At 40.2% G+C, this 26,363-nt stretch overlaps 2 protein-coding genes across 12 annotated transcripts in view; one reads left to right on the plus strand and one right to left on the minus strand.

Annotated features, from left to right (window-relative positions):
* The window catches only part of RPS6KB1 (ribosomal protein S6 kinase B1), a 38,119-nt gene extending 26,870 nt beyond the window's left edge, over positions 1-11,249 (minus strand). Inside the window, exons 1-3 of one of the 3 annotated variants that reach the window (XM_072779716.1) lie at positions 11,004-11,249; positions 2,813-2,862; positions 1,485-1,605 (exon numbers count right to left, since the gene is read on the minus strand). In XM_072779716.1, coding sequence (XP_072635817.1) covers positions 1,485-1,605; positions 2,813-2,862; positions 11,004-11,144 — 312 coding nt within the window. In that variant the 5' untranslated portion in view covers positions 11,145-11,249. Of the gene's footprint in view, positions 1-1,484; positions 1,606-2,812; positions 2,863-10,395; positions 10,491-11,003 lie in introns of those variants that run through there. The other 2 variants (XM_072779714.1, XM_072779715.1) reach the window with 2 other exon arrangements.
* Positions 10,961-26,363, plus strand: part of TUBD1 (tubulin delta 1) — a 31,756-nt gene continuing 16,353 nt past the window's right edge. For 3 of the 9 annotated variants that reach the window (XM_072779717.1, XM_072779723.1, XM_072779722.1), the window contains exons 1-6: positions 11,495-11,638; positions 12,836-13,051; positions 15,890-16,037; positions 16,830-17,046; positions 18,355-18,586; positions 25,800-25,964. In XM_072779717.1, the coding sequence (XP_072635818.1) occupies positions 12,880-13,051; positions 15,890-16,037; positions 16,830-17,046; positions 18,355-18,586; positions 25,800-25,964 (934 nt within the window). In that variant the 5' untranslated portion in view covers positions 11,495-11,638; positions 12,836-12,879. Of the gene's footprint in view, positions 11,463-11,494; positions 11,647-12,835; positions 13,052-14,668; positions 15,406-15,889; positions 16,038-16,829; positions 17,047-18,354; positions 18,587-25,799; positions 25,965-26,363 lie in introns of those variants that run through there. The other 6 variants (XM_072779724.1, XM_072779725.1, XM_072779726.1 and 3 more) reach the window with 5 other exon arrangements.

Consider the following 26,363-nt stretch of genomic DNA (forward strand, 5'->3'; position numbering starts at 1 on the left):
TTTGGTCTGCTGACATCTGGTGGCAAAGCTGGTTAGTGACCATCCAATGACGGGCACTCTAACTTCATACACAAAATCCAAGTTTGCTCAGAAAAAGCTTTAATCAGGGTTCCCAGAAGCAGAATAACAAAAGTAAAAATTATAAAATATTTTATAAATTTCTTCCAGGAATACCACTATTCTTGCTTCTCATAAAACTTTAATAATAGTTGACATTTACCTATTCCCTAAAATGGCTAACTATGTAAGACATTATCATGCAACAGCTAAAATAATGTGAGACTCAAAGTGCATATGTTCCACATCTGAGATGATTAGAACACACTAGAATGCATCCTTAAGCCTAAGAAAAAACTACAAATGTCATGCTATGAAAAAATTAACACTACACAGTAGCATAAATAGTCCTTAAACTTAATCCTAACTACTAAAATGTTATCCAAATTCTATCTCTGGATAAAGAATAGCTAGCTAGGTATAAATTTTTTTAGGCAGAATACACAAAGGTGAGGTAATAAATTAGAAAGCCTTGGGCAAAATATGAAGCTAAGAAGTTCTCTTCATTTTTCTTCTCCCTTATATTATATATATAATATAATATATAATATTCTTTAGCTTCCTTAATGTTCCAAATACTTCAAGTAAAAGAAATACAATTCAGACGTAGGTCTCAGTAACAGATAACAATTTAATGTGCCAAGCCTCTTAAAAGTAAGGAGTGGTATCTCTTTTAAGAGGATACCTATAGAGGATACCATTTAACCAAAAGAAGGAAGGATTCCTCTAATAATAGACTTTGCCTGGCATAGTTGCCAATTTATTCAACAAATATTGACTGAGTGCTTGTTATGTGTCAGTCTTTTATGTGCATGGTGGTAGAAAGAGAAGTTCTAAGTTCTGTACATTCCTCAAATAATGCCAGGTTAAGTGATCACATCCTTTGCTTGATAGCTAACAAAGATTAAAGAGGACTGCTGGGGCAGCCCGGGTGGCTCAGTGGTTTAGCGCCGCCTTCAGCCCGGGGTGTGATCCTGGGGTCCTGGGATCGAGTCCCACATCGGGCTCCCTGCAGGGAGCCTGCTTCTCCCTCTGCCTGTTTCTGCCTCTTTCTGTGTCTCTTATGAATAAATAAATAAAATCTTTAAGGGCAGCCCCGGTGGCGCAGCGGTTTAGCGCCGCCTGCAGCCCGGGGTTTGATCCTGGGGACCCTGGATCAAGTCCCACATTGGGCTCCCTGCATGGAGCCTGCTTCTCCCTCTGCCTGTGCCTCTCTGCCTCTCTCTCTCCCTCTCTCTCTCTCTGTGTGTGTAAATAAAATCATTTTAAAAAAATAAAATAAAATCTTTAAAAAATAATAATAAAAATAAAAAATAAAGAGGACTGCTGAACCAGGGTATAAAAATTAACCTACCCACCCCCCCCCCCCAAAAAAAATTAACCTACCCAAGACAGACAACAGCTCTTATTTCAAAAACACTTCCTACCTTTCCATAGCCCCCTTTACCAAGTACCCGAAGTAGCTCAAAACATTCTGGTCTGATTTTTTCTGGCCCTCTGTTCACACTAGTTTCCGAAATTTCAAACTTCTCACAATGTTCCATGCCACTAGGGAGAAAAGTAAAGCCAAAAGTAAATTCTCAAAAAGTTAAATCATCTTCAGTTTACTATAATTGTAATCCAAATAAGTAAAAAGGAAAAAATACATAACAGCCAAATTTACTATCCATGCTCTCAGTAAGGATTCGATGACATGGTAGGTCAAGATTAGGCTGGTTTGATACTTATCTGCTTATTTACAGAATATGCTATTATTTATTTTTGTAAGCATCAAGCATCCCCAAATTAAGATAAATTAGAACAAGCTTATTAAGTTGACAAAGGAAAAAAGTCTTTTGGTTATTCATATTTAGTTCATTTGAAATGTCTGTAAGACTAGATATTACCCAACTTTAGAAAATCTGGGAACTTTCTAAAAGTACCCAATTAGTTCAAGTCTTTATGCTGCAAAAATTCTTGCTAATAAAATGTACCCATGAATCCTTCCAATCTACTATTAGATGGATTTAAAGACTCCAAAAGTGGCACTTAAGTGGCAATTTGTCCCTTAAATGTTTTTTTACATGAGTGATCTTGGTCTACCCCCATCCATGGTTTTTACTTAAGGTTGGTGTACAGAGCAGATTAATCATCATACTCGCCTAATAGAGTTTGCCTAAAATGACTTGAGTTGCACAAATCTCTGTATGAATGATGTATTACAAGCAAAACAAAAAGGATTTGGCTTTGGAAGGTTATTTCTAAAAAATTTATTTCTATTAAAATTTTATCTCGGGGGATCCCTGGGTGGCGCAGCGGTTTGGCGCCTGCCTTTGGCCCAGGGCGCGATCCTGGAGACCCAGGATCGAATCCCACGTCGGGCTCCCGGTGCATGGAGCCTGCTTCTCCCTCTGCCTGTGTCTCAGCCTCTCTCCTCTCTCTGTGTGACTATCATAAATAAAAATAAAAAAATTAAAAAAAATAAAAAATAAAATAAAATTTTATCTCTATTAACCTAATTAAAATTCCTGACTCATTCAGATTCATTTTCAGTATATTGTAAATCAGAATGAATAGCTCTCTCAAAATCTATATATATGACCTCAAAACCCAGGATATATTACTATATTGACGCTAAAGTCAATAAACTAAGTTTACGTATATGACTGGATAATTAAGAACAGGTTATTGGAATCGCATGATGGCTACAAACTAGAAGTGATAAAACCTACTTGTAAGAAACATAGCACAATGAAATCTTTTCATATAAACTTACAGTTCATATGGTCCAACTCCCCCATGGTCCATGCTTTCATTTAACTGACCCTGAAAAATACATTAAAGTTGTAAAAATAATCTCATAAACATAAAATCAAAATACTTAATGTTTTACTCTACTACTAAAGGAGAAATGAATGAAATAAACCAGCTTAAAAATTCTCTATATTTTAATTATCGGCAAATGTGGTGATGAACAAAATAAGGTAGACAAGATTATAGGGGTTTCACTTTTAATTTTCTGTGACAATTAAGCTACAGATGCTACTCATCAATGATCTACAAAACTAGGTGATAGCTCCTTCAAAAATTACATTTATTCAAAAGATACATCTTGTGTATTATGAAACTAAAGACACCATAGTCTAAGTATGAGTTACTAAATCAAATGATTTACATAAAGTTATCAGCTATTCTGATATGATTCTGATATGCAAGACTAACATAACATATGTAACTACAACCTAACTAAGCCTAAGGTAACCACAAATAGTCCGAGATACTATAGTGTACAATGTGGCTGTACACAAATTAAGCATCACCCTCAAATTGTCAGGAATCACACTAGCCAAACATTTATTCTGGCCATAGTATAAATGGGTGCAAAATTTAATTAACTTTCTGCATGCTAAAAAAAAATAAAAATAAATAAAAAAAAAAACTTTCTGTATGCTAACACTGAACAATTTAAAAACAAAATTAAGATAACTGTTCACAATAGCATCAATAAGAATAAAATAGCATCAATTAGAAAAAATTTAACAAAGTATAAGACTTATACATTTGATAACTGTAAAACATTGCTGAAAAAATTAAATAAGATCTAAATAAATCAAAAGACATTCCATGTTCACGGATCTGACAACTTAGTATTGTTTAAGATAGTTATACTAGCCAAATTGGTCTACAGATTCAACTCAATCCTATCAAAATCCCAAGTTACTTTCTTACAAAAATTGGGAAGCTGACCATAAAATTCATGCAGAAATGCAAGGGACCCAAAATAGCCAAACAATCTTGAAGAAGGAGAACAAAGTTGGAGAATTGACATTTCCTAATTTTAAAATGTACTACAAAGCAACAGTAACCAAGACAATGTGGTACTGTGATAAGAACAGACATATAGATCAATGAAATAGAATTAAGAGTCCAGAAACAAACCCTTACATTTATGGTCAACTAATATTTGACAAAGGTGCCAAGAAAATTCAATGGGAAAGAGGCAGTCTTTCAATAAATGGACATCTGGATATCCACATGCAAAAAAATTACTTTGGTTCCCCACTTTACACCATACTCTACCATACTAAAAAATTAACTTAAAATTGATCACAGGCCTAGAGCATCTGGCTGGCACAGCTGGTTGGGTGCCTGACTCTTGGTTTCAGTTCAGATTGTGATCTCCGGGCTGTGGGATTGAGCCCTGCATTGGGCTTCACACTGAGCATGGAGTCTGCTTGGGGTTCTCTCTTCCTCTCCCTCTGCCCACCCCCACCCTCATGCTCTCTTTCTCTCTCTCTCAAATTAATAAATCTTTTTTTTTAAGATTTTATTTATTCATGAGAAAGAGAGAAAGAGAGCACACACAAGTGAGAGAGAGAGAAAACATGAGCAGGGGGAGAGACAGGGGAGAAGCAGACTCCTCCCTGAGCAAGGAGCCGACATGGGCTTAATCCTGGGACTGGGATCATGACTTGAGCAGAAGGCAGATGCTTAAATGACTGAGCCACCCAGGCACCCTAAATAAATAAATATTTTTTGAAAATTGATCACAGGCCTAAATATAAGAGCTAAAACTACAAAACCCTTAAAAGAAACCAAGGATAGCCAATGATTTCTTAAGACACATCACCAAATGCACAAACGATTCAAGAAAAAAAAAATCAGTAAACTAGATTTATTCAAAATTTAAAACTTTCGCACTTCAAAAGATACTATCAAGAAAGTGAAAAGAAAACCCACAGAATAAGAATATATAAAAGAACTTCTACAACTCAAAATTTAAAAATAACCCAATTTGGGGGGGCACCTGGGTGGCTCAGTCAATTAAGCATCTGCCTTTGGCTCAGGTCATGATCCCAGGGTCCTGGGATTGAGATCCGTGGCAGGCTCCCTGCTCAGCAGGGAGTCGGTTTTTCCCTCTCCCTCTGCTCCTCCCCCCTGCCCTGCTGTCTCTGTCTCTAGCTCACTCTTTGTCTCAAATAAATAAAATCTTAAAAAACAAAACAAAACAGTATTTTAAAAATGGGTTAGAATTTGAATAGGTATTTCTCCAAACAATATACACAAATGGTCAATAAGCACTTGAAAAGATGTTCAACATCATCAGCCATTACAGAAATGCAAATGTAAATCAAAATCACATTGAGACACCCCTTGATAGCCACTAGGATGACTATAATTAAAAAGACAGAAAAATAAGTTTGGCAAGAAGTACAAAAATTGGAACATTCATACACCACTGTCAGGAATATAAAATGGTACAATCTCTTTAATAGTTTGGTAGTTTCTTCAAAAATTAAACATAGGCTTACCATATGATCCAACAAATCTACTCCCAGGTATCTACCCAAGAAAAATAAAAATATAGGTACCGCAAAGACTTGGGTACAAATGTTCATAGCAGCATTATTCACAACAGTCAAAAAATGGGAACTTCCATGAACATTAACTTGTGAACTGATAAATAAAATGTGGTTGATACATACAATGGAATACAACTTGGCTATATACACATACTATCACACAGATGATCTTCAAAACCGTTAAGTTAAATGAAAGAAGACAAACACAAAAGTCCACATACTGGATGATTCAATTTACGTGGCATGTCCAGAAAAGGCAAGTTTATAGAGATGGAAAGTAGACCATTGGTTATCTAGGAATAGAGGTGGCAATAAGGAGGGAGTATAAATGGGCCCAGTTTCTTTTAAGGGTGATATAAATGTTCTAAAACTAAATTGCAGTGATGGTTGTACAATTCTATAAATATACTAAAAGTCACAGAATTGTTAAAAAAAATAACTTGGCAGTAGAAATGCAGTTATTAATATTCTAAAATACAGCTTTAAAATGCCTATTCTTAACAAAATAAAATAAAATGACTATTCTTGGGGCCTGAGTTGGTTTAGCATCTATCTGCCTTTGGCTCTCAGGTCATGATCTGAGTCCTGGGATTGAGCCCCACATCAGGTTCTCTGCTCATGAGGATCTTGCTTCTCCCTCTCCTCCCTGCTCATGGTCTCCGTGTCTCTCTCTCTCTCTCTCAAATAAACAATAAAATCTTTTTGAAAAATAAAAAGAAGGAGCCCGCTTCTCCCTCTGCCTGTGTCTCTGCCTCTCTCTCTCTCTCATGAATAAATAAATAAAATCTTAAAAAAAAAAAGATTAAACTAAATGGATGCCTCAGTACAAGGGCAAAAAAAGTTCTTGCAGTTTCAACTTGAAACAGTTTCTTTTGGGGGCAGTGGTAGTTATGGTTAAAGGTTTGGTTAAAGGTTTGGTCATCTCTGGTGCTTCACATAATCACCTACGATGGCTTCACTTTTAAAGACCAAAGACTAACTTCTTTTAAATGCGATAAAACTGGTAATATATAATTGTTTTTACTTTATTTGTTGTTGTTGTTGTTTTGTTTTTACTTTAGTGTTAGTTTTACTTAATTTTAAATTAAAGACCACAGAGTAGTTAACACTAAACCATGACTTTGAAGCCACCTAGAAAGATATGCCCTGTGGCTATGTTTCATTTCCGGAGCCAGCCATGCCTGTATTACCACCTGCATCTGTGTTTATAACTTCCTACTGTTACCTTCTAGAGCAGAAGCATTTGAGGCACAATGCTTTTCTGCTACTCCATGTTACCTTCAGAAAAATCTCACATCAGAAGCATCAGGCTAACATCACATAATACAAAGACAACTCTCTTTCATAGGAAACTTTCTAGTTAGATTTTTTTTTTTCTGCTGCTTTAAGCTTTATGACCCATCCAATGCTTTTTTTTCCTGTACTATGATTGACAAAGTGAATCCTGCTCATCTAAGGTACTTTACAAGATGTTTCAAACCAGCCCACCAAACGATTTCCAAAGTTCTAAATTAATATTGTATAAAAATTCAAGTTAATATGCCTAAAATCCCAATTAAAGACGGAAAATTTAAAAAAAAAAAAAGACGGAAAATTTCATAAAAATGTAAATAAATTGTTAAAGAATAGGTGAAATATCTTTAATTCAGATATTCATTATACTGTTTATCTACTTGCCTGTTTGCTCAGTCATTTCCTTACAAAATAAGACTCAGTAACTCAATGAATTGGAAGAAAAGGAGTAAACATTGCCCAAAATCTTGAGCTGTTTGCCTATTGTAATGCAAGATATGTACTGATGAGAGATCTTTCTGTAATGTTTCATAACCATGAATATTTGCTCTAGCACTGCTTTTCAAAGCACTAAAAAACTGTAAACTTTTTATCCAATAAAAATCTGATATTCCAACCTGAAACCTATGCAATAAACTTCTGTGAGTACTTCAAATTTTGAATTAGTAAAAATTAAGGATTAGACTTTTCCGAGATCACGCCCGGAGTCAAAGGCAGATGCTCAACCTCTGAGCTACCCAGGCACCCCTCCTCTGGAGATTTTCATTAGATTATGAAGATATTGGAAACTTATTTTCTGTGGAGACACAAAGTTAAAAGTAATAGAAAAGTCTAATCCAAAAAAAAAAAAAAAAAAGCAAAGTCTAATCCTTGGGACGCCTGGGTGGCTCAGTGCTTGAGCATCTGCCTTTGGCCCAGGGCGTGATCCTGGAGTTCCAGGATCGAGTCCCACATTGGGCTTCTGCAGGGAGCCTGCTTCTCCGTCTGCCTGTGTGTCTCTGCCTCTCTCTCTGGGTCTCTCATGAATAAATAAATAAAATCTTTAAAAAAAAATCTTTAGAGGAAAACTTGCCCTCAGTTTCAACTCAGTCTCCCCAAATCATACCATCACCAGTGAAAAGCAAACAAAAAAGACCTGGACCTACCCAGCCAGCTTCCCCTCCCCCAAAAAACCCTCTTACCCATTGCTTTTTAACACAGTCCTCTGAAGTATTCAAACAGGGTCTTTTTGGGACCCCTAGGTGGCTCAGTGGTCGAGCATCAGCCTCCAGCTCAGGGCATGATCCCGGAGTTCTGGGATCAAGTCCCACATCAGGCTCCCCTGTAGGGAGCCTGTTTCTCCCTCTGCCTATGTCTCTGCCTCTCTCTTGTCTCTCATGAATAAATAAATAAAATCTTAAGAAAAACCAACCAAACAGGGTCTTTTTTTAAAGTTAGGTAACAGACATTCAACTTTATCCATAAATGCATTCATTTACTGTCCTTTTGCTTTACTCAATGAAGAATTAACTATGCTGTATAAATACATAATTTGCTAATATAAATTTAGTCAGTGTGACATATCTAAAAAGGCATATATTTATAAATTTAAAAATCCTAGTTTCAAAAATGTAGCACCTCTGGTATAACTGCATTTAAGTCTCTAGGCATACATGAGGGTAAATCTGAACATTTGATTCCTTTGCAATGAGTAACACCAACAAGCTGTATTTCCATGAACTAGCTAACTGCTTAATATGCCAGAATATTTTAAGAGGGCAGTATTTTATATGGTTATTTCACATAATCCTCATTTTGCAGAGAACAAAAAAAAAGTCAGAAAAATTAAGCAATTTATTCTAGGTCATACAGTGACAATGCCTAGAGGGATCTGAATGAACTTGGCATACCACAAAGAAGTACAGTATGAACAAGACTAGTAAAAACAATGAAGAAGGTGTGCAGTGAAGTCTTAGGCTGAATGGAGTCAGAAGACACTACTAGTCAACTACTAGTTATCTATATGGTCTTGGGCAATCACCTGTTTTATGCCTCAGTTTCTGTACTATAAAATGAAGAAGTGGGACTACTCTAATGTGCACTGATATTTTAAAAAGTGTGTGTACTAAATGTATATTTACAAATAGCCAGATTTTCCAAGAATCTAAGCTTCTCATCCTTTAGAATTTTAAAATTTTATTTTAGAGATATCTGGATGTCACTGGCCAACTCAATCCCATTCTCAACTCTTTTTGCTTGTCTGTCCACCTTGAGGAACCTCTTAGAATAACATTCAAAAAAAAATATTTTCAACTCCAAAAAGCATTGCTAAGTAAGATGTATTTTGCTGTTCCTCAAAATCCTCTTTACCTTTGCTTTTTCTCCAAAGTTCTCCTTCCCAGGGTAGAGGCCATATTTCTTTTTCTTTTATATTTCTACCAATTTCTCTGGCCTCCTCTTCCACACACTCTCAAAAACCTGTTTGCTTGCATTTGCCAGCAAAATGAATGTACATGAGTAGGTGAAAAATACATCTCAAGGAGGGCCCAGTTCTTTTTTTTTTTTTTTTTTTTTAAGGTTTTATTTATTTATTCATGAGAGACACAGAGACTTAGGCAGAGGGAGAAGCAGGCTCCATGCAGGGAGCCCAATGTGGAACTCAATCTCAGGACCCCGGGATTACAACCTAAGAGGAAGGCAGACACTCAACAGCTAAGCCACCCAGGCACCCAAGGAGGTCCCAGTTCTTAAAAGAAATCTTAATTCAGTGTTTTACTTCCAAGGGCTTTAATGTCTCCTGAATTATCCAGCTTTCTCTCCTGCCCTGCTCCAAAGCCACTGCCATATGGAGCCAATATAGTTAATGAGAGTATGCAATACATAGTGAAAGTAATTCCATATTTGTTTCAAATTGTATGTAGTGTATCAGGTATTCCACTAAAAGGCTAACTGGAATTCCATACGCAAACATATTAAAAAGTACACATCTCAATACTTACCTTACACACTATGTGATTTTTATTTAGACTCATTTGATTATGAAAAGAATAATATTATTTCAGCCCACTTAGTTTCTTAAAATATCCAAAGCTCTTTACTTATAGTACCTGGATCTAGCAACAAGCAGGGCACAACTTACTTTCCAGAAGAGAAAATCAGGTGAGGAAAAGGGAAGCCCCTTACATAGAGCAAATATCTGACACCCGTCCTTAACTCATGTATTAACCTAGACAGTGGGATTCAGAACCTAAATTATCATGAGGTTATCACTGATGATCATTTGCCCACAATCAGTGATGTAGTATGACAGCAGTATTTTTGAACTTCAAGCACAATTTCTGATTTTTCAGTAAATTTATCTTGAAAAAAGAATATTCTTTATTCCATAAAGAATAACAAACTATTAAGACATCAATGGTAAAACCAAGCTATGTATTAGGAAAAAACAATTCTAAATTTAGTACCCTAAATTACAGCAAGGAAAGCCCTCACACCACCATTCACAAGTCTCAGTTCAAGCAATTTATTTTTGGCAAGCCAAATCACAGCTGTCAACGCTGGTTTTTTTCCACCCCAAAATTACACAAAGTATTTCGAAAAAATGTAGACATCTTCAACTAGGGGAAAAGTTACAAATACCGTGTGTCGTTTTAAGTGCTTAAAAAAAAAAAAAAATCACACGGAAGGGGGGGTTAAAAAAAAAAAAAAAAGCAAACAAACAAACCCTGGAAGATGCAGCAGAGCCCCCTTGCTCCCGAAATAAAACTCCTGGTGGCTGTAACAGCAGCGGCAGCGCTACTCCCGACAGAAGTTTTCAGCTGTCACTTCTAACAGCTGAGCGCTTCCTAGGAGAGAAGCGACAGGCCGAGAAGAGAGGTGGTTGTGGGAGGTCTGAAGATTTAATATATGAAATCTTATACCCGAAGGGAAACCCTTCCGCACTTCACCTGCACTTCAGGGACACCCAGAAAGCGCAGTCCCCCTCCCCCCAACACGCGCTTACACCACTCGCGCCCCGCCACACCGAAGTTCCACAGCTCGAGGAATCGACCACGCACCCCTTCTCGCCGCCTCCACGAATAGACTGCTCCGGGCTGCGCTGATCTGGGGCTACCGGCGCGACCTGCACCTGCGAGCCCCGCAGCGGCCTCACACCTAGTGCCAGGTCCGCCCCGCCCGCTCCCCCGCCTCGGACCGCGCGGCGCCTACGCTCCTCCTGGAGACTACACGCGCCCGCCCGGATCTCCGCGCTCTCGGACGCGCCGGGCTTCCAGGGCCCGCGCCGCCGCCCCGGCCCTGTCACCTCGGGCCCCCCGGGACCCCGGGCCTCACCCCCTCCTCCAGCTCATCCTCAGAGCCCGCGTCCTCTGGCTGGTCCAGGTCTATGTCAAACACTCCTGCCATGTCCTCAGCTTCCCTGTCTCGGAAGTCCGGCGCTGGGTAAAAGCCGTCCCGCCTCCGTCGTCGCCTCATGGGCCCGGACCCGCTGCAGCCACCGCCGCTGCTGCCGCCATCACCGGCTGCTTGGGCTCAGTGCGTCTGCGCCTAGGCCCTAGACTGGCTCCTCAAGTTCAGCGCTAGAGCATGCGTACAAGGTTCTGTGAAGCCTAAGTGTGGGCAATGAACATGCGTAGAGCTATCGCCTGGAACCGGGTGCTGGCAGAAACATGCGCAGAACCCCCGTCGAAGCCTCTTATGGTAGCTAGATCATGCGCATTGTTGGCCAAAGCGTTTGATGGGCAATGAGCATGCGTGCCATGTCTGAAGTTGATAAATTGAAATTGAACATGCGTAATTAACCTTTCTGAATGGGGCGGGGGGGGGGGGGAACCCACAACAAAACTCTTCGTTTGTGAACATGCGCATTAGTTCTCCATAGCTTTTTTTGGTATTGAAAGTGAGCATGCGCATAATGAGGGGGTTGGCCCTCTGAAGTTTGAACAGAGCGGAGAGACGGCTGGTTTTGGGTCTGTCAGTGAGTGGGGTTTATGGGGAGCCTCTGGGACTGGTGGGGAAAGGGAGAAACTTACCTTTCAGAACCTCAGTTTCCTTATCTATAAAATGAGAATACCTAGTTTGCAGGGTTGTTTGAAAATTAAAAGTACAGTGTGGCTCGAAGATCATTGCTCTTTCCAGTGCTGCATAAACCTGGTGTGAGGTCTTTACCAAAAATTGTCTCATTTCGTTGTTAAAAGTGGTGAAGACTTGCTCTCCTATTTCATCTGACCCTCTCTTTCCAAGCTTTGTCTCCCTTGCTCTCTTGCCTAAGCTAAATGCAGTCTTTCTTATGTTATTGTAGTTACCAGGCAGAAGGTGATCAGTAGAGAAAGAAAGTCATTATTTAGAAGAGAGAGAAGGTTAATTAAATGTACAATTCTTTTTTCTTTTTTTAAAGATTTTATTTATTTATTCTTGATAGACATAGAGAGAGAGGGGCAGAGACATAGGCAGAGGGAGAAGCAGGCTCCATGCAGGGAGCCCGATGCGGGGACTCGATCCCGGGACTCCAGGATCACGCCCTGGGTCAAAGGCAGGCGCTAAACCGCTGTGCCACCCAGGGATCCCCTAAATGTGCAATTGTTGAGCTAACTTCTGCGTTTTGTGTGTCCCAGTAGTGTAAAGTACGTACTAGGAATTGCTTCAACTAACATTCGTTTTGTTTTGTTTTGTTTTGTTTTGTTTTGTTTTGTTTTAAATGCATGCTTAGGGGCACACCTGCCTGGCTCAGCAGTTGAGCGCCTGCCTTTGGCTCAGGTCGCCATCACCAGGGTCCTGGGATCAAGTCCCACATTGGCTTTCTGTGAGGAGCCTGCTTCTCTCTCTGTCTCTGCCTCTCTCTGTGTGTCTCTCATGAATAAATAAAATAAATATCTTTTTTAAAAATGCATGCTTAGGGACACAGTGGATACAAATCAGATTTCAGTAACTATTGAGCTGTCTATGAATGCATCTGGGTACAGTAAATTCCAAATCCCAAAACTACGTAGAGAAAGAAAACAACTTCCTTGAATGATTAGCTGCTTAGACAACATACCTGTTAAATCTATAACACGTTATATGGCATTTTAAAATTAATTTTTTAATCTATGTACATATGACATTTTATTTGTTCTTTGTTTATTAGTACTGTAATGGTTCTCAAAGCCTATGTTTTTCTATTACAGGTTGCTTACTTTTTTGAGGGAATAGGTCTACTTTGCATCTCAGCATGTCAGTAGTAACAGTGCAACTTGGTCAGTGTGGCAATCAGATTGGTTTTGAAGTATTTGATGCTCTGTATAGTGACTCACACTGTCCCCAAGGACTCTGCTCTGAACGAGAAAATGAGGCATATCAAGCATCTTCCAAAGAAAGATTCTTTAGTGAGGAGGAAAATGGAGGTATGTGTGATCCATCTATAGTCCTCTCCTGTACTCTGACTCCTCTTCAAGGCCATTCTTCCACATGGTGTCTGAACCCCATTTCTTCACATCTTAATAGGGAATGACTTTGCTCTCCGCCCTTTTTTCTATGTTAACAACCTTTGCCTCTCCAGTGGCAACTTCCCCTCAGCACATGAGCATGCTCAGATCTCACCAATCTAAAACCAGCCAAATAGGGGCACATGGGTGGCTCAGTCAGTTAGCTGTCTGCCTTTGGCTCAGGTCATGGTCCCGGGATTCTGGGATCAAGCCTGGCATTAGGCTCCCTGCTCAGTGGGGAGTCTGCTTCTCCCTCTCCCTCTGCCTGCCGCTCTGCCTGCTTGTGCTCTCTCTCTGTCTCCATCAAATAAATAAATAAAATCTTTTAAAAAATAAGTACAAATTAAACCGACCAAACAACTTATGACTACAGCTTTTAAATTTTTTTTTTTTTAAGATTTATTCCCTTGGGGATGTAGGCACTGTGGGGTGGTACAGAGTCCAAAGATTTGGAATAAGCTTTGCAATTTTTCTTTAGGTAAACTCTACCCCAATATAGGGCTGGAACTCATAACCCCTAGATTAAGTGTCCTTAAGTTGGATGCTTAACCGACTGAGCCAGCCAGGCACCCCAAGCTTTTCTTTTCCTACTTATCTCTTTACCTTCCCATCTAAGATTCTCAAAGGTGAACCTCTTTAACCAACTTCAGTCCTGTTTTAGCCCTACACCCAATTGAAGTGCTCAAAGAAAAAAAAAAGTGCTCAAAGAACAGATCCTAGTGGGGTGCCTGGGTGGCTCAGTCGGTTAAGCATCCAACTCTTGATTTCAGCTCAGGTCATGATCTCAGGTGGTGAGATCAAGCTCTATGCTGGGCATGGAACCTGGTTAAGATTCTCTCCCTCTCCCTCTTCCTTTCCCTGCCTCCCTCTCTTAAAAAAAAAAAAATCCTAGTAATCTTATCACAAGATCCAGTGACTTTTTCTTTTCCCAGTTCACTTAACTTCTCTCCTGGATTTTATAATATTAACTATAAAACTTCCTCCTTAAAACTCCTTAGGGGATCCTTGGGTGGCTCAGTGGTTCGGTGCCTGCCTTCGGCCCAGGGCCTGATCCTGGGGTCCTAAGATCGAGTCCCACATCGGGCTCCCTGCATGGGGCCTGCTTCTCCCTCTGCCTGGGTCTCTGCCTCTCTCTCTCTCTCTCTCTGTCTCTAATGAATAAATAGATAAAATCTTAAAAAAAAAAAAAAAAAAACCACTCCTCCTTAGTCTCTGAACTTTTCTTCTCCAGTGGTTGCATCTCAAGCTCTCTCTCCTCTGTCCTCACTCATATATTTCTCTTTGGGCAATTTCAGTTACTCTTGTGATTTGCTACTTCTTTGACGCTAATGACTCAAATCTGTAGCCTAGCTTCTCTTCCAGGCTGCAGACTGATTAGTAGACATCCGCATCTGCATTCCCATGTGTACCTCAAGCTCAACATCTCCATACCCTAGGGCATTCATTATCTTTCCTTTAGAAGTTGGACTCTTACTGCCCACATACTGTCAAACATAATGATCTGCTTTTTTTTTTTTTTTTTTTTTTTTATGATAGGCACACAGTGAGAGAGAGAGGCAGAGACATAGGCAGAGGGAGAGGGAGAAGCAGGCTCCATGCACCGGGAGCCCGACGTGGGACTTGATCCCGGGTCTCCAGGATCGCGCCCTGGGCCAAAGGCAGGCGCTAAACCGCTGCGCCACCCAGGGATCCCCTGATCTGCTTAATTTACCTCCTACATATCTCTTCTCTTTCCATCTTCACTGTCATTGGCTTAGTTCTGGCTCTTGTCCTCTCTTACCTGAATTGTTTCAGGTCCTCTAGTTTCCCTGCCTTGACTCTTGTAAGTCTATCGTATCTATCCTCCACACTGCTGTATTTAGAAAGTCATCTGATGGGGCACCTGGCTGGCTCAGTTGGTAGAACATGCATCTCTTGATCTCAGGAGTTCAAGCCCCACGTTGGGTATAGAAATTACTTAAATAATAAATTAAAAATAATATAAGTCATCTGACTACTCCTCACCTACTTAACATTTTCAGTGGTTTCACATTATCTTAAAGAAAAAAATTTTAAGTTTTTTAGCACTGAATAACAGAATTTCTTAAGATCTGAGCCCTGTCTGCTTTCCATACCCATTCATTATTTCTTCTACCCTACCTACCCCCTACCCCCTCCTTCTCCATCTTCTGCTTCAACTATCGTGAGCAGCTTGTTGTACCCATGGTATTTCATACATCTGAATGTGCTACTTTATTAATGTGGATTCATCGTGGATCATATCACATCATACTGTGAGTAAGTTTTATCTCTTCCACTAGTCCATCTAGGGCTAGATTGATGTTGTCCATCTCTGTGTTCCCAGCACAGTATATGGCACATTGTAAGCTCTCAACAGATGTTTGTAGACCTGACCCAGTGATCATTTTAGCCCACATTGATTCATCCTGCTTAGCAGAATGCTAGGCATTATTAACCATCTGCATAGACTTGCTGCTGCCCACTTTAATTTCTAAGCAAAAAAAAAAAAAATTTCTAAGCAATAGGACAGATCTTTCTATCCTCAACTTTTGTCTCCCTCTGCCTGTGTCTCTGCCTCTCTCTCTCTCTCTGTGTCTCTCATGAATAAATAAATAAAATCTTAAAAAAAAAAAAAAATTTTATCAACTTTTGGATTTCTTTTTCTTTCTTTTTTTTTTTACCTATAAATTTGTACTCTGAAATAACCCAAATAAGATATATGAAATATTTTTCTTTTGGTCTTTTTCTTCCCTCTAGTTTCAATTGCCCGGGCTGTCCTTGTTGATATGGAACCAAAAGTTATCAATCAAACACTATCAAAGGCTGCCCAGTCTGGCCAATGGAAATATGCCCAGCATTCGTGCTTCTGTCAAAAAGAAGGTTCTGGAAACAACTGGGCCTATGGGTAAGAGTAATTCCTCATGATTTTTAGTTTAGATACAGCTACCTGGACAGCAAAGTTACAGCTATACTGTTTATATACCAAGCATATAATCTTGAAATTGCTATTTTAAAATTTAGAGGGTGACTTTACCAGAAGAACTTCTTCATTCCATTTCATACATGTCTGTGCTTCAGGTCCAGGTAATGATAAAACCAAAGCTCTCTTGCAACAGGGGTTTCCACTTCTTCCTTGTCATCCTGCCAACTAACTTATTATCAAAACAATATCTTTATCTTTATCTGGCAGGTATTCTAGCAAATAGGGAACACAGCAAGGCAGTAGTACATCCTGGGGTTCTTTGGAAAATTCCAATGCCTGAGTCTTACTTCCAGAAATTCTGATTTAAGTGGTTTATGGTGAAGCCTGGATCTTGGGATTTTTTAAAGCTTCCCTCAGTGATTCTAATGTGCAGCCAAGTTTGAGAACCACTGCTGTAGGAGTATTATTATGAATATTGAATATTATTTTGCACCATAAACTTGCAGAACATCCTGGTATTGAAGTCTTCAATTATAGGAATGGCCTAGAAAAGAGAATTTTCTGTACCCAGCAGTCCTATTCACCTCTTAAATATATTTAACTTGTATATTTTAAATTTTAAATTTAATCTATCAAGGCACCTGTATCTCTCATGAGAGTTAATTCACATCCATGGGTTTAAAAAACCTTATCTATCCTATATCTTCCTCTCTGCATTGCCTCTTTCTGAGTAAACTGAAAGGTGTTTGTGTTTGTTTCTTTTGTATTGCATAGTTACTCTGTTCATGGACCCAGGCACGAAGAATCTATAATGAACCTCATCCAGAAGGAAGTAGAGAAATGTGACTCTTTGAGTGGTTTTTTCATCATAATGAGTATGGCTGGGGGCACAGGATCAGGGCTAGGAGCCTTCGTTACACAGAATTTACAAGATCAGTACTCAAACTCTTTGAAAATGAATCAGATTATATGGCCTTATGGAACTGGTGAGGTATGAACATATTAATTGAAAATTTTATATTTTGAGGGTGCCTGGCTGGCTCAGTCAGAAAAGCACAAGACTATTGATCTCAGGGTTGTGAGTTCAAGCCCCACAGGGGTGTAGAGATTACTTAAATAAATAAAACTTCTAAAAAAAGAGAAAATTTTAGGGGCAGCCCGGGTGTCTCAGAGGTTTAGCGCCACCTTCAGTCCAGGACCTGATCCTGGAGACCCAGAATCGAGTCCCATATCAGGCTCCCTGCATGGAGCCTGCTTCTCCCTCTGCCTGTGTCTCTGCCTCTCTCTCTCTCTCTCTCTCTCTCTCTCGTGAATAAATAAATAAAATCTTGAAAAAAAAGAGAGAAAATTTTATATTTTGTATTTGCAGTGAAATAAATATAGGTAAAAAATTGATCTCCCCCTTTCTTTGGAATGTCAAGTTACTACATCAGGAGTCATTCACTATATAATATGGCACTTTTGTGAACAATTCATTCAACTTTGATTAAACTTTTCCAAACACATGAGGTGTCCTTGTTTTAAAAAATTCCAAAGAAGGGGCACCTGGGTGGTCAGTGGTTGAGCACCTGCCTTTGGCTCAGGGTATGATCCTGGTATCTCGGGATCAAGTTCCACATCAGGCTTCCCACAGGGAGCCTGCTTCTCCCTCCTCCTGTGTCTCTGCCTCTCTCTCTCTCTCTCTCTCTCTCTCTCTGTCTATCATAAATAAATAAATAAATAATTAAATAATTAAATAAATATTTTAAAAAATTTCTGAAGAAGACAATTGTGCATCTTCTCTCAGGAACCCATTCCTGGGTTAGTCCTGGTGACTATAGCATGTAAAAGACGGACCTTGACATCATGTTGGGGTTCATCATGCCACTGCCAACCTTCCAAGAATTTACCTTTCTTTCTATTTGGAAGAAATTTCTATATAGGACAATTTTCTGTTGATCAGCCTTGTAAGAAAAATAATAAAACAGAAGTGAGTTAAGTACTATAGGAAATCCTGTAGAAGAAAGTGTGATAGCAATAGTCACTATTTATTGAGACTTTACTATATATAGGACACTGTTCTAAGTGCTTTACTTGCATTCTATCATTAATCCTTACAACTCTAGGAACTAGTAGAATTTTATCCCCGCTGTACAAGTGAGAACATTGAAGCATGGAGAGATTACATGATTCATCCCAAATCATACAGCTAGAAAGTGACAGACCTGGGATTTGAACCCAGGGAGGATGCCTTTAGAATCTACCCTCCTAACTGCTCTTTTCTCTTGCCTTTCTTTTTTTCTGACCCCTTTCTCTCCAGGTTATTGTTCAGAACTACAACTCCGTTTTGACTCTTTCTCACTTATACCGATCTTCAGATGCCCTACTTGTTCATGAAAATGATGCCATTCATAAGATCTGCGCGAAACTGATGAACATCAAGCAGATCTCCTTTAGTGATATAAACCAAGTCCTTGCGCATCAGTTGGGAAGTGTGTTCCAGCCTACTTATTCTGTGGAAGGTTCATGTCACTACAGAAGAAATCCATTAGGTATTTGTCCTTTTGTACATAATTTGTAGGAAAGTCTTATGTTCTGAACGCCTCAACGTTATTCCCCACTGGGTCCTCCTCTCTGTCCAGAAGCAGGCAGAGGGAGAAACAGGCTCCATGCAGGGAGCCCGACGCGGGACTCGATCCCAAGTCTCTAGGATCACACCCTGGGCCAAAGGCAGCGCTAAACGGCTGAGCCACCCCAGGCCGCCCTTTTACAGCAACTTTTTTTTTTTTTACAGCAACTTTGACATATAATTCATATACCATACAATTCACTCATTTAAAGTATACAGTTCTATTTTTAGCATATTCACAGAGTTGTGCAACCATTTTTATCACCCCATAAAGAAACCCATCATTCTCTTTTTAGATTATTTGTCAAGTGGTGCCTTATCAATTTAAATCTTCTAGATGAGGGATGACTGGGTGGCTTAGCAGGTAAGCGCCTGCCTTTGGCCCAGGGCGTGATCTTGGAATCCCAGAATCGAGTCCCACATCAGGCTCCCTGCATGGAGCCTGCTTCTCTCTCTGCCTATGTCTCTGCCTCTCTCTCTCTGTCTCTCATGAATAAATAAATAAAAATTTAAAAATAAATAAAGTAAATCTTCTAGATGCAAATGACTCTATAATGTAGACTCTCCTCAATACTAATCTCCTTCCCAAATAATTGCCTATCTCAACTTTCTTAATTGCTTCCTGCTTCTTTAAATTTAGATTGTTCTAAATGGATCCATCTTTTTTCCCTGCCGTATCTCCCCAGCTCCCTCTTCCTCAATTTCTATCACCTGGATTTTTCTCCCTGTCTTCATATCTCATTAGTATGTCCAGACCTGTTGGTGCCATCCCTGCCATCTGCCTACCTTCTTCCCCTCCTTCCCAGTCTATCTGACATTGGCTCAGGTTGTCAGTATCTCTCAACAAATACTGCATACTCTCCCTGAATACAAAGCAAACTAGCCTCTTTCTATTCTCTCTCTCTTTCATAAAACAGAGATAACATAAAATTGACATTGCTGTCTTAAAAGGTGGTCCTAACCCTGCATTCCTTCCTGTTGCCTGCCTCTTCCCCCTATATCCATCTTGCACACTGATTGCAAAAGAGCCTCCCCAATGCACAGATCTAATACTTGTACTTTCATGTTCATCCTGTGCCCAGATTTGTCAGAATTCCTTAGCCTGGCCTCCACCTAATGCCCTGAACCCTAACTTTCTGGCTTCATTACCTACTGCCGCCTCTGCATGGATCCCCACCTACTTTTCATCCTATCTCCACTGTCTTTCTTCAGTCTGTCTTTCCAGCACTAAACCCTTTGCTTACTGTTCTTTCTCCTTAGTAATCGCTTCCTCCTTCCCTTCATCACCTCTTTTGAAACTTTACTTGTCCTTCAGTGTCCAATTCAAGTGATGATTTTTCTATAAAGCTTTCCTACCTAGGCCTTAACCTAACCCTCTTTTCTCTGAACTTTATGACATTCTCTATCTCTTTTGTGTCACTTAGTATTTTGTACCTTTATTTTTAAGTGTGTTGGCTTATCTTTAAAAGTAACACACGGGGATATCTAGGTGGCTCAGTCGGTTAAGTGTCTGGCTTTGGCTCAGGTCATGATCCTAGGGTCCTGGGATTGAGCCCCGCATCAGGTTCCCTGCTCAGCAGGGAGTCCGCTTCTCCCTCTCTGTCTGCCTCTCCCCCCTGCTCGTGCTCACACTCTCTCTTGCTCTCTCTCTCTCTCTCTCTCTCTCAAATTAAAAACAAATAAGTAACACACACACACACACACCTATTCAAGGAGTGCAAAAGAATATGCAATCAAAAATAAGTGTCCTCCTTACCCTTTCCCAGATGCTACCACTGTAAACTAACACCATGTGTTTCCTTAGAGGGGAATACTGTCATGTACATATTATGTAGTCCCACTCATTTTCAGCTTCCTTAGAGACCTGTGTCTTGTTAATTTCTGTCTATGTCATAGTACTTACCATATTGCACATCTGTTTACTCAACCAATATTTCTTGACTTCCTGCTATGTGCCAATCACTATGCTAAATGTTGGGGATCCAGTGGGAGCCAATGCAGGCATTGTGTTCACTGTGAAATGTGAAAGAGAAACATTAAGCAAATAAAGCACACCAAGAACATATAATTAAAAACTGAGTTAAGAAAAAAAAAAAAAAGAAACTGAGTTAAGTGCTCCAAAGGATAAAAGTACAGTTTCAAGAGAATGTGTCACAAAGGAATCAAACTTAGGCTGAAGGGGACAGAAAAGGCTGCCCTGAGGACATAACACTTGAGCCGAGAGCTGGACAAGGACTCGGAGATGACTGGCCCAAGGGAGGGAGGAGCCAGTAGCACGTGCAGAGGTAATAGCATGTACAGAGGCCTTGCAGCAGAAGGAAGCCTGGCACGTCTAACAAAGAGAAGTCCAGTGGCACTGGAGCACAGAGAATGGTGTAAGGGGTGGGTGGCTGAAATCTGAGGCTAAAGTGGTAAGCAGGGACAGGCCTTGCAGGTCCTCGTGAGCTGTTGAGAGGCCTTTCCCAAAGAATGGGGGAAAGCTGCTGGAAGATTTTAAGCAGGTTGGTGACATAATCACTTTTACTTTTGAAAAATCCACTGGACTGCCTCTGCATAGCTGATTGGAGGCTGAGTCTGCAGGCTAATCTAGTCATTTCTCAATGGACCTTACGGAGAAAGTAAAGGTATTTAGCCACACAGGAGCTCTCTCTACAGCCTCACTATGTTTGCAAACCTTACTTTGCTGTCTGGGCTCACCTTTGCATTTCACCTGGTATCACAGTGGGAGAAGTGTCCTGTTCCTATCAAAAGCCAATCTTGCTTGGCTTCTGGGTCCCATTCCCTGTACTTTCTCAGGGACTTAATTTTTTTTTTTTTTTTTTTTTTAAGATTTTATTTGGGTAGCGCGGGTGGCTCAGCGGTTTAGTGCCGCCTTCAGCTCAGGCCTGATCCTGAAGCCCAGTGATCAAGTCCCACATCAGGCTCCTTATTTATTTATTCATGAGAGACAGAGAGAGAGGCAGAGACACAGGCAGAGGGAGAAGCAGGCTCCATGCAGGGAGGCCGATGTGGAACTCGATCCTCGGTCTTCAGGATCAGGCCCTGAGCTGAAGGCGGCACTAAACCGCTGAGCCACCCATGGATCCCCGACTTAATTCTTTACTCATCTTTTGTCCTTTCATGCATCTTTCCTGGATTGCTGCCATTACATCTACTCTCTGGCACCTCTCACACTCAAAATACTCTCTTTTGACCTCACCTCTAGTGATTGAACCCATTTCTCTGTTATTCTTTAGAACAATGCAAGGGGTGTCTGTCCTTGCTATCCTCCGATCTTCCTCATTTCTTTACTCTTCAACCCACTCTGCCCTAGTTTCTCCCCTACCACTCTTCTGAAATTGCTTTTTACAAGTCACAAGCATGTCCACATTGCCAGATTCAGTGACACTTTGCTGTCCTCATTTCTATCAGCCTATCAGTAGAAATTGGCATGGTTGACCTTTGTCTTCCAAATCTTCCCTTTGTTTTTTGTGACCTTCCTCTCCTGATTTCCCTTCTATCTCACTGACTACTTCTTTTATTCCTTTCTTTCCTCCTCTTCTGGCCTGTTCCCAAGCTCGAAATGCTAGTCTTGGACCCTCTCTCTAATAACTGGCTCAGTTCCATGATTCTAAACACCATTTGTATTCTCTAACCTACTGGTTTATCTCCAATTCCAACCAATTCCCTGAGCTCCAGGTTTCTATATCCAGCAGCCTTTCTGCATGATATCTGTCTGTATACATTTCGTGGTCATCTTCTACATAATATGTCTAAAACAGCTTTCCCCCATAAGCTTGTTTCTTTTTCACTCCCTCAGTTGCTCAGTTTTAAAACCTTAGATCCAGGGCTCTAAGAAGCCTACTGGGGCGGGGCGGGGGGGAAGGATTCTAAAATCTTAGGTCCAGATTTCTTGCAGTAAAGTCTACCATTGCCTCAGTTGTATGTGGTTCATCTTCTGTCTTCCAGATTCCCTTCTCTCTTGTCATTCTCCCTCATTCACCAGCACAGCCTCAGGGGCCTCATTACTTGTCCTACAGCCCAGCTCATTCTCACCAGGGTGTCTGTTCTTGCAGTCCTCATGAACTTCCTGCTCCTTTGACCGGGAATGTTTTCAAAGCCACTTCCCTTCCATTTTTCCAGTCTCAGGTCGCTGTGAGTTCCTTAACATGGCTTTTCATGATGAGTGTCTATAATATCATCTCGTTTGTTTCCTTCCCAGCTTTTATTATTCTCTGACATCGTTCTGTTCATTTATTACCATTTTTATTCTTTGTTTCTAACTACTAGAATACAGGCTCTCTGAAGGCAAGGCCTTGTCAGCCTTGCTCATCACTATGTCCCTTGTCCTCAGAACAGTACCTCTCATATAATCAGTCCTTGCTAAGTGGGACTAAACAAATAGAACTAAAGAGGATGGATTTGGGAGAGTTTGGGGCTGGGGTAAAATGCAAAGATCTAGGTGATGGATTAGATCTGAAAAATAACAGAAAGGGTGGTACAGAGCACAATTCAAGGGGCCCTGGTTTACATAACAGTGTAGATTGTTCACTAGACCCTATTTACTAGAGTTGGGAACAGTGAAAAAGGATCTGGTTTGTGGAGCACAGTACAGGGTAGGGAAAGAGGTGGGTCTTAGACATCTTAAGTGTGAAGTGCCTTTGCCATATCTAAATGGAAATGTCATATGAGAAGTTAGCTGGAGGATAGCTTACCTGGTCTTCCCACTTCAACCTTTGCCATCCTGTGGGATGGCCTTTTCTTAAGTATAACGACCAGACTGAACTCTGGCTTTACTTGTCTAAAAGGTTAAATCCTATTAGATCCTGTTATTCTCCTACTCAAAACCTTTAAGAGGGGCAGCCCGGGTGGCTCAGTGGTTTAGCGCTGCTTTCAGCCCAGGGCGTGATCCTGGAGACCCAGGATCGAGTCCCACGTCAGGTTCCCTGCATGAAGCCTGCTTCTCCCTCTGCCTGTGTCTCTGCCTCTCTCTATAAGTCTCTCTCATGAATAAATAAATAAAATCTATTAAAAAAAAAAAAACAAAAAAACCTTTAAGAGGTTTCCCATCTTACCCAGAGTTAAAACCAGTGTTCTTAGAATCACATGTAAGACTGCTCTGCCTGGCTTCCCACTGCTTTCTTGATCTTATATCCTGTTACTCACTCTCTTCCCGCCACATTGGCCTCCATGGTGTTTCTCAGATATGTCTGTTGTGCTCCAGAGTCTCTGCCCCGAGTGACCCAAGATATCCACATGGCTCCACTCAGGTGTTTGAGGAGATGGCACCTTTACCACAAAGCATCAGCATTGGTGGGCATCGGTGTTTGACATCTAAATTCTGAGTGGTCCAATCTGTGATATGGGGTGACTTTCTACAGCTGTACTTTAACAGGCACAGAGAATGTGAGGAGTGGGGCTGATCCAAGATTGGATTTTCACTAGAAAGATTTGATGAAGAGACAAGGGCAGGTAACTGGGTAAGAAGAGAAGTAAAGCAAGGGGAATACTAATGGACTGAGAAGTCAGGAGGTCCATGGATTAGTTTGTCTTAGTCCATTTAAGCTGCTGTAACCAAAGTGTTATATACTAGGTGACTTATATAAACAACATAAATTTATTTCTCATGGTTCTGGAGGCTGGAAAGTCCAAGATCAAGGCACTGGTAGTAGTCTGGTAAGGGCCTGTTTCCTGGTTCTCAGATGACCATCTTCTCATTGCGTCCTCACATGGCAGGAAGAGCTAGAGAGCTCTGTCAGGCCCCTTTTATAAGGGCACTAATCCCATTTATGAGGGCTCCACCCTTACCATACCATCACCTCAGGGGTTAGGATTTGCATATATGAATTTGAGGGGGGAACAAACCTTTAGTCCATAACAGGATCTCAACAAGGTCCCAGAATGGTTAAAATGAGAGTAGGTGAACAAGAAGGCTAGAGATAAAAGCAGATTATGACAGTTAATAATTCATGTATTTTTACTCAGGCTATGTTTGTTGACTGTTATTTATTTGTGCTATGCAATAAATTCAACTCTAGGTATTTTACAAAAAAAACCTCTTATGTTTAGAGGAAACTCCATTAGCCATAAGATCAATTTGTGCAGCACTTTGTAGATGTTTGTGTCAAAATCTGCTTTTCCTTAGGATATAGGATATGAGTTTGTACTGTTATAAAATTTACATTTCATGTTGTTATAGTAATATATTTTTCTCTCTCTAGTTTTTTTCTATGAATATATAAAACAGCTCTGAGTGCAGAACAAATTAGCCTTTCTCCATAATCCTGTTTCATTACAAATATAAGTTTCTAAAGATAGGCATATTCTTGTCTTCAGGAATCACTAATCTTGTCTTTTTCCCTAGTAGAATTTGATTTAAAAGATTCTAATTATCATTTAACTAGATAAAATAAGAGAGCTAGGAAAATTTCTTAAAAAAAATATTTTATTTACTTATTTGAGAGAGATCAAGCACGAGCAAGGGAAGAGGCAGAGGGAGACTCCGCGGAGCAGGGAGCTCAATGTGGGGCTCAATCCTAGGACTCTGGGATTGTGACCTGAGCTGAAGGCAGCTGAGCCACCCATGCGCCCCTAGGAAAATTTCTAAAGGAATATTTAGTGACTATAGAATGATGATAAAAGCATATTAGCTCTCATGCTTACTTTATTTTCCTGAAGTGTAGCTAAATATTTTATTCATGTTTCCAGTTTTAGTTTCTAAATTCTTGTTTCCTTTTTGGCAAAGTGTCTTTTTTCACTCATGCTAAAATAGGGGCCAAAATATGTGATCTGACATAGACATTGTCTCCAAATTTTTATTTACATTTTTTATTTTAAGCAATTTGGCCTTGGAGGAGAAAATATGTTTGGCCCCCAAACCATCAAACCATAGTTGTATATGAGCCAATGGAAACATGGAATTTAAGTCTAGTTCAGGGTGGCTCAGTTGGTTAAGGGGTCTGTCTTTGGCTCAGGTCATGATCTCTGGGTCCTGGGATTGAGCCCTGCTTAGGACTCTCTGCTCAGCAGGGAGCCTGCTTCTCCCTCTGCCTCTCTTCCTGCTTGTGTGCTTTTTCTCTCTGTGTCAAATAAATAAACAAAATCTTTTAAAAAATATGTATTTTTTAAAAGTTTAGTTCAGATTTTTTTCTTTACAGGAGACTTAATGGAGAATTTAGTTCCCCATCCTGAATTCAAGATGCTGGGTATTCGTAACATTCCTCAAATGTCTGAGAACTCACTGACATACAGCACGTTTACTTGGGCTGGCCTCCTCAAACATCTGAGACAGATGCTCATTTCTAATTCAAAAATGGAAGAAGGTAAGGGGTATTTTAAAAATATGCAAGCCACAACCTGGGAAAGGTGCCTATACTGGAATTCTCAGTATAAACTTGCTTGGGCCAGTCGAAATAATGGTGCCTTCTTCTGGTCAGAGAAGCTCCTACAAAAACCCACTAAGACATCCCAGGAGGGCTTCTTAATCACTTTACAGTTTCATTTCCCAAAGTGAAAAAAATTCAGAGGAGCATGACATTTTTTTTAAAGTTTGTTTGTTTGTTTGTTTTTAGTAATCTCTACACCCAACATGAGGCTCAAGCTCACTACCCCGAGATCAAGAGTTGCAAGCCAGCTGCCCCTATTTTATTTATTTTATTTTTTTCAAAGTAATACATGAACATACCTTTTAAAAAATCAAATAGTCAAAACTCATCAAGTGT

This window comes from Canis lupus, chromosome 16, assembly GCF_048164855.1.
Source record: "Canis lupus baileyi chromosome 16, mCanLup2.hap1, whole genome shotgun sequence".
Taxonomy (NCBI): domain Eukaryota; kingdom Metazoa; phylum Chordata; class Mammalia; order Carnivora; family Canidae; genus Canis; species Canis lupus.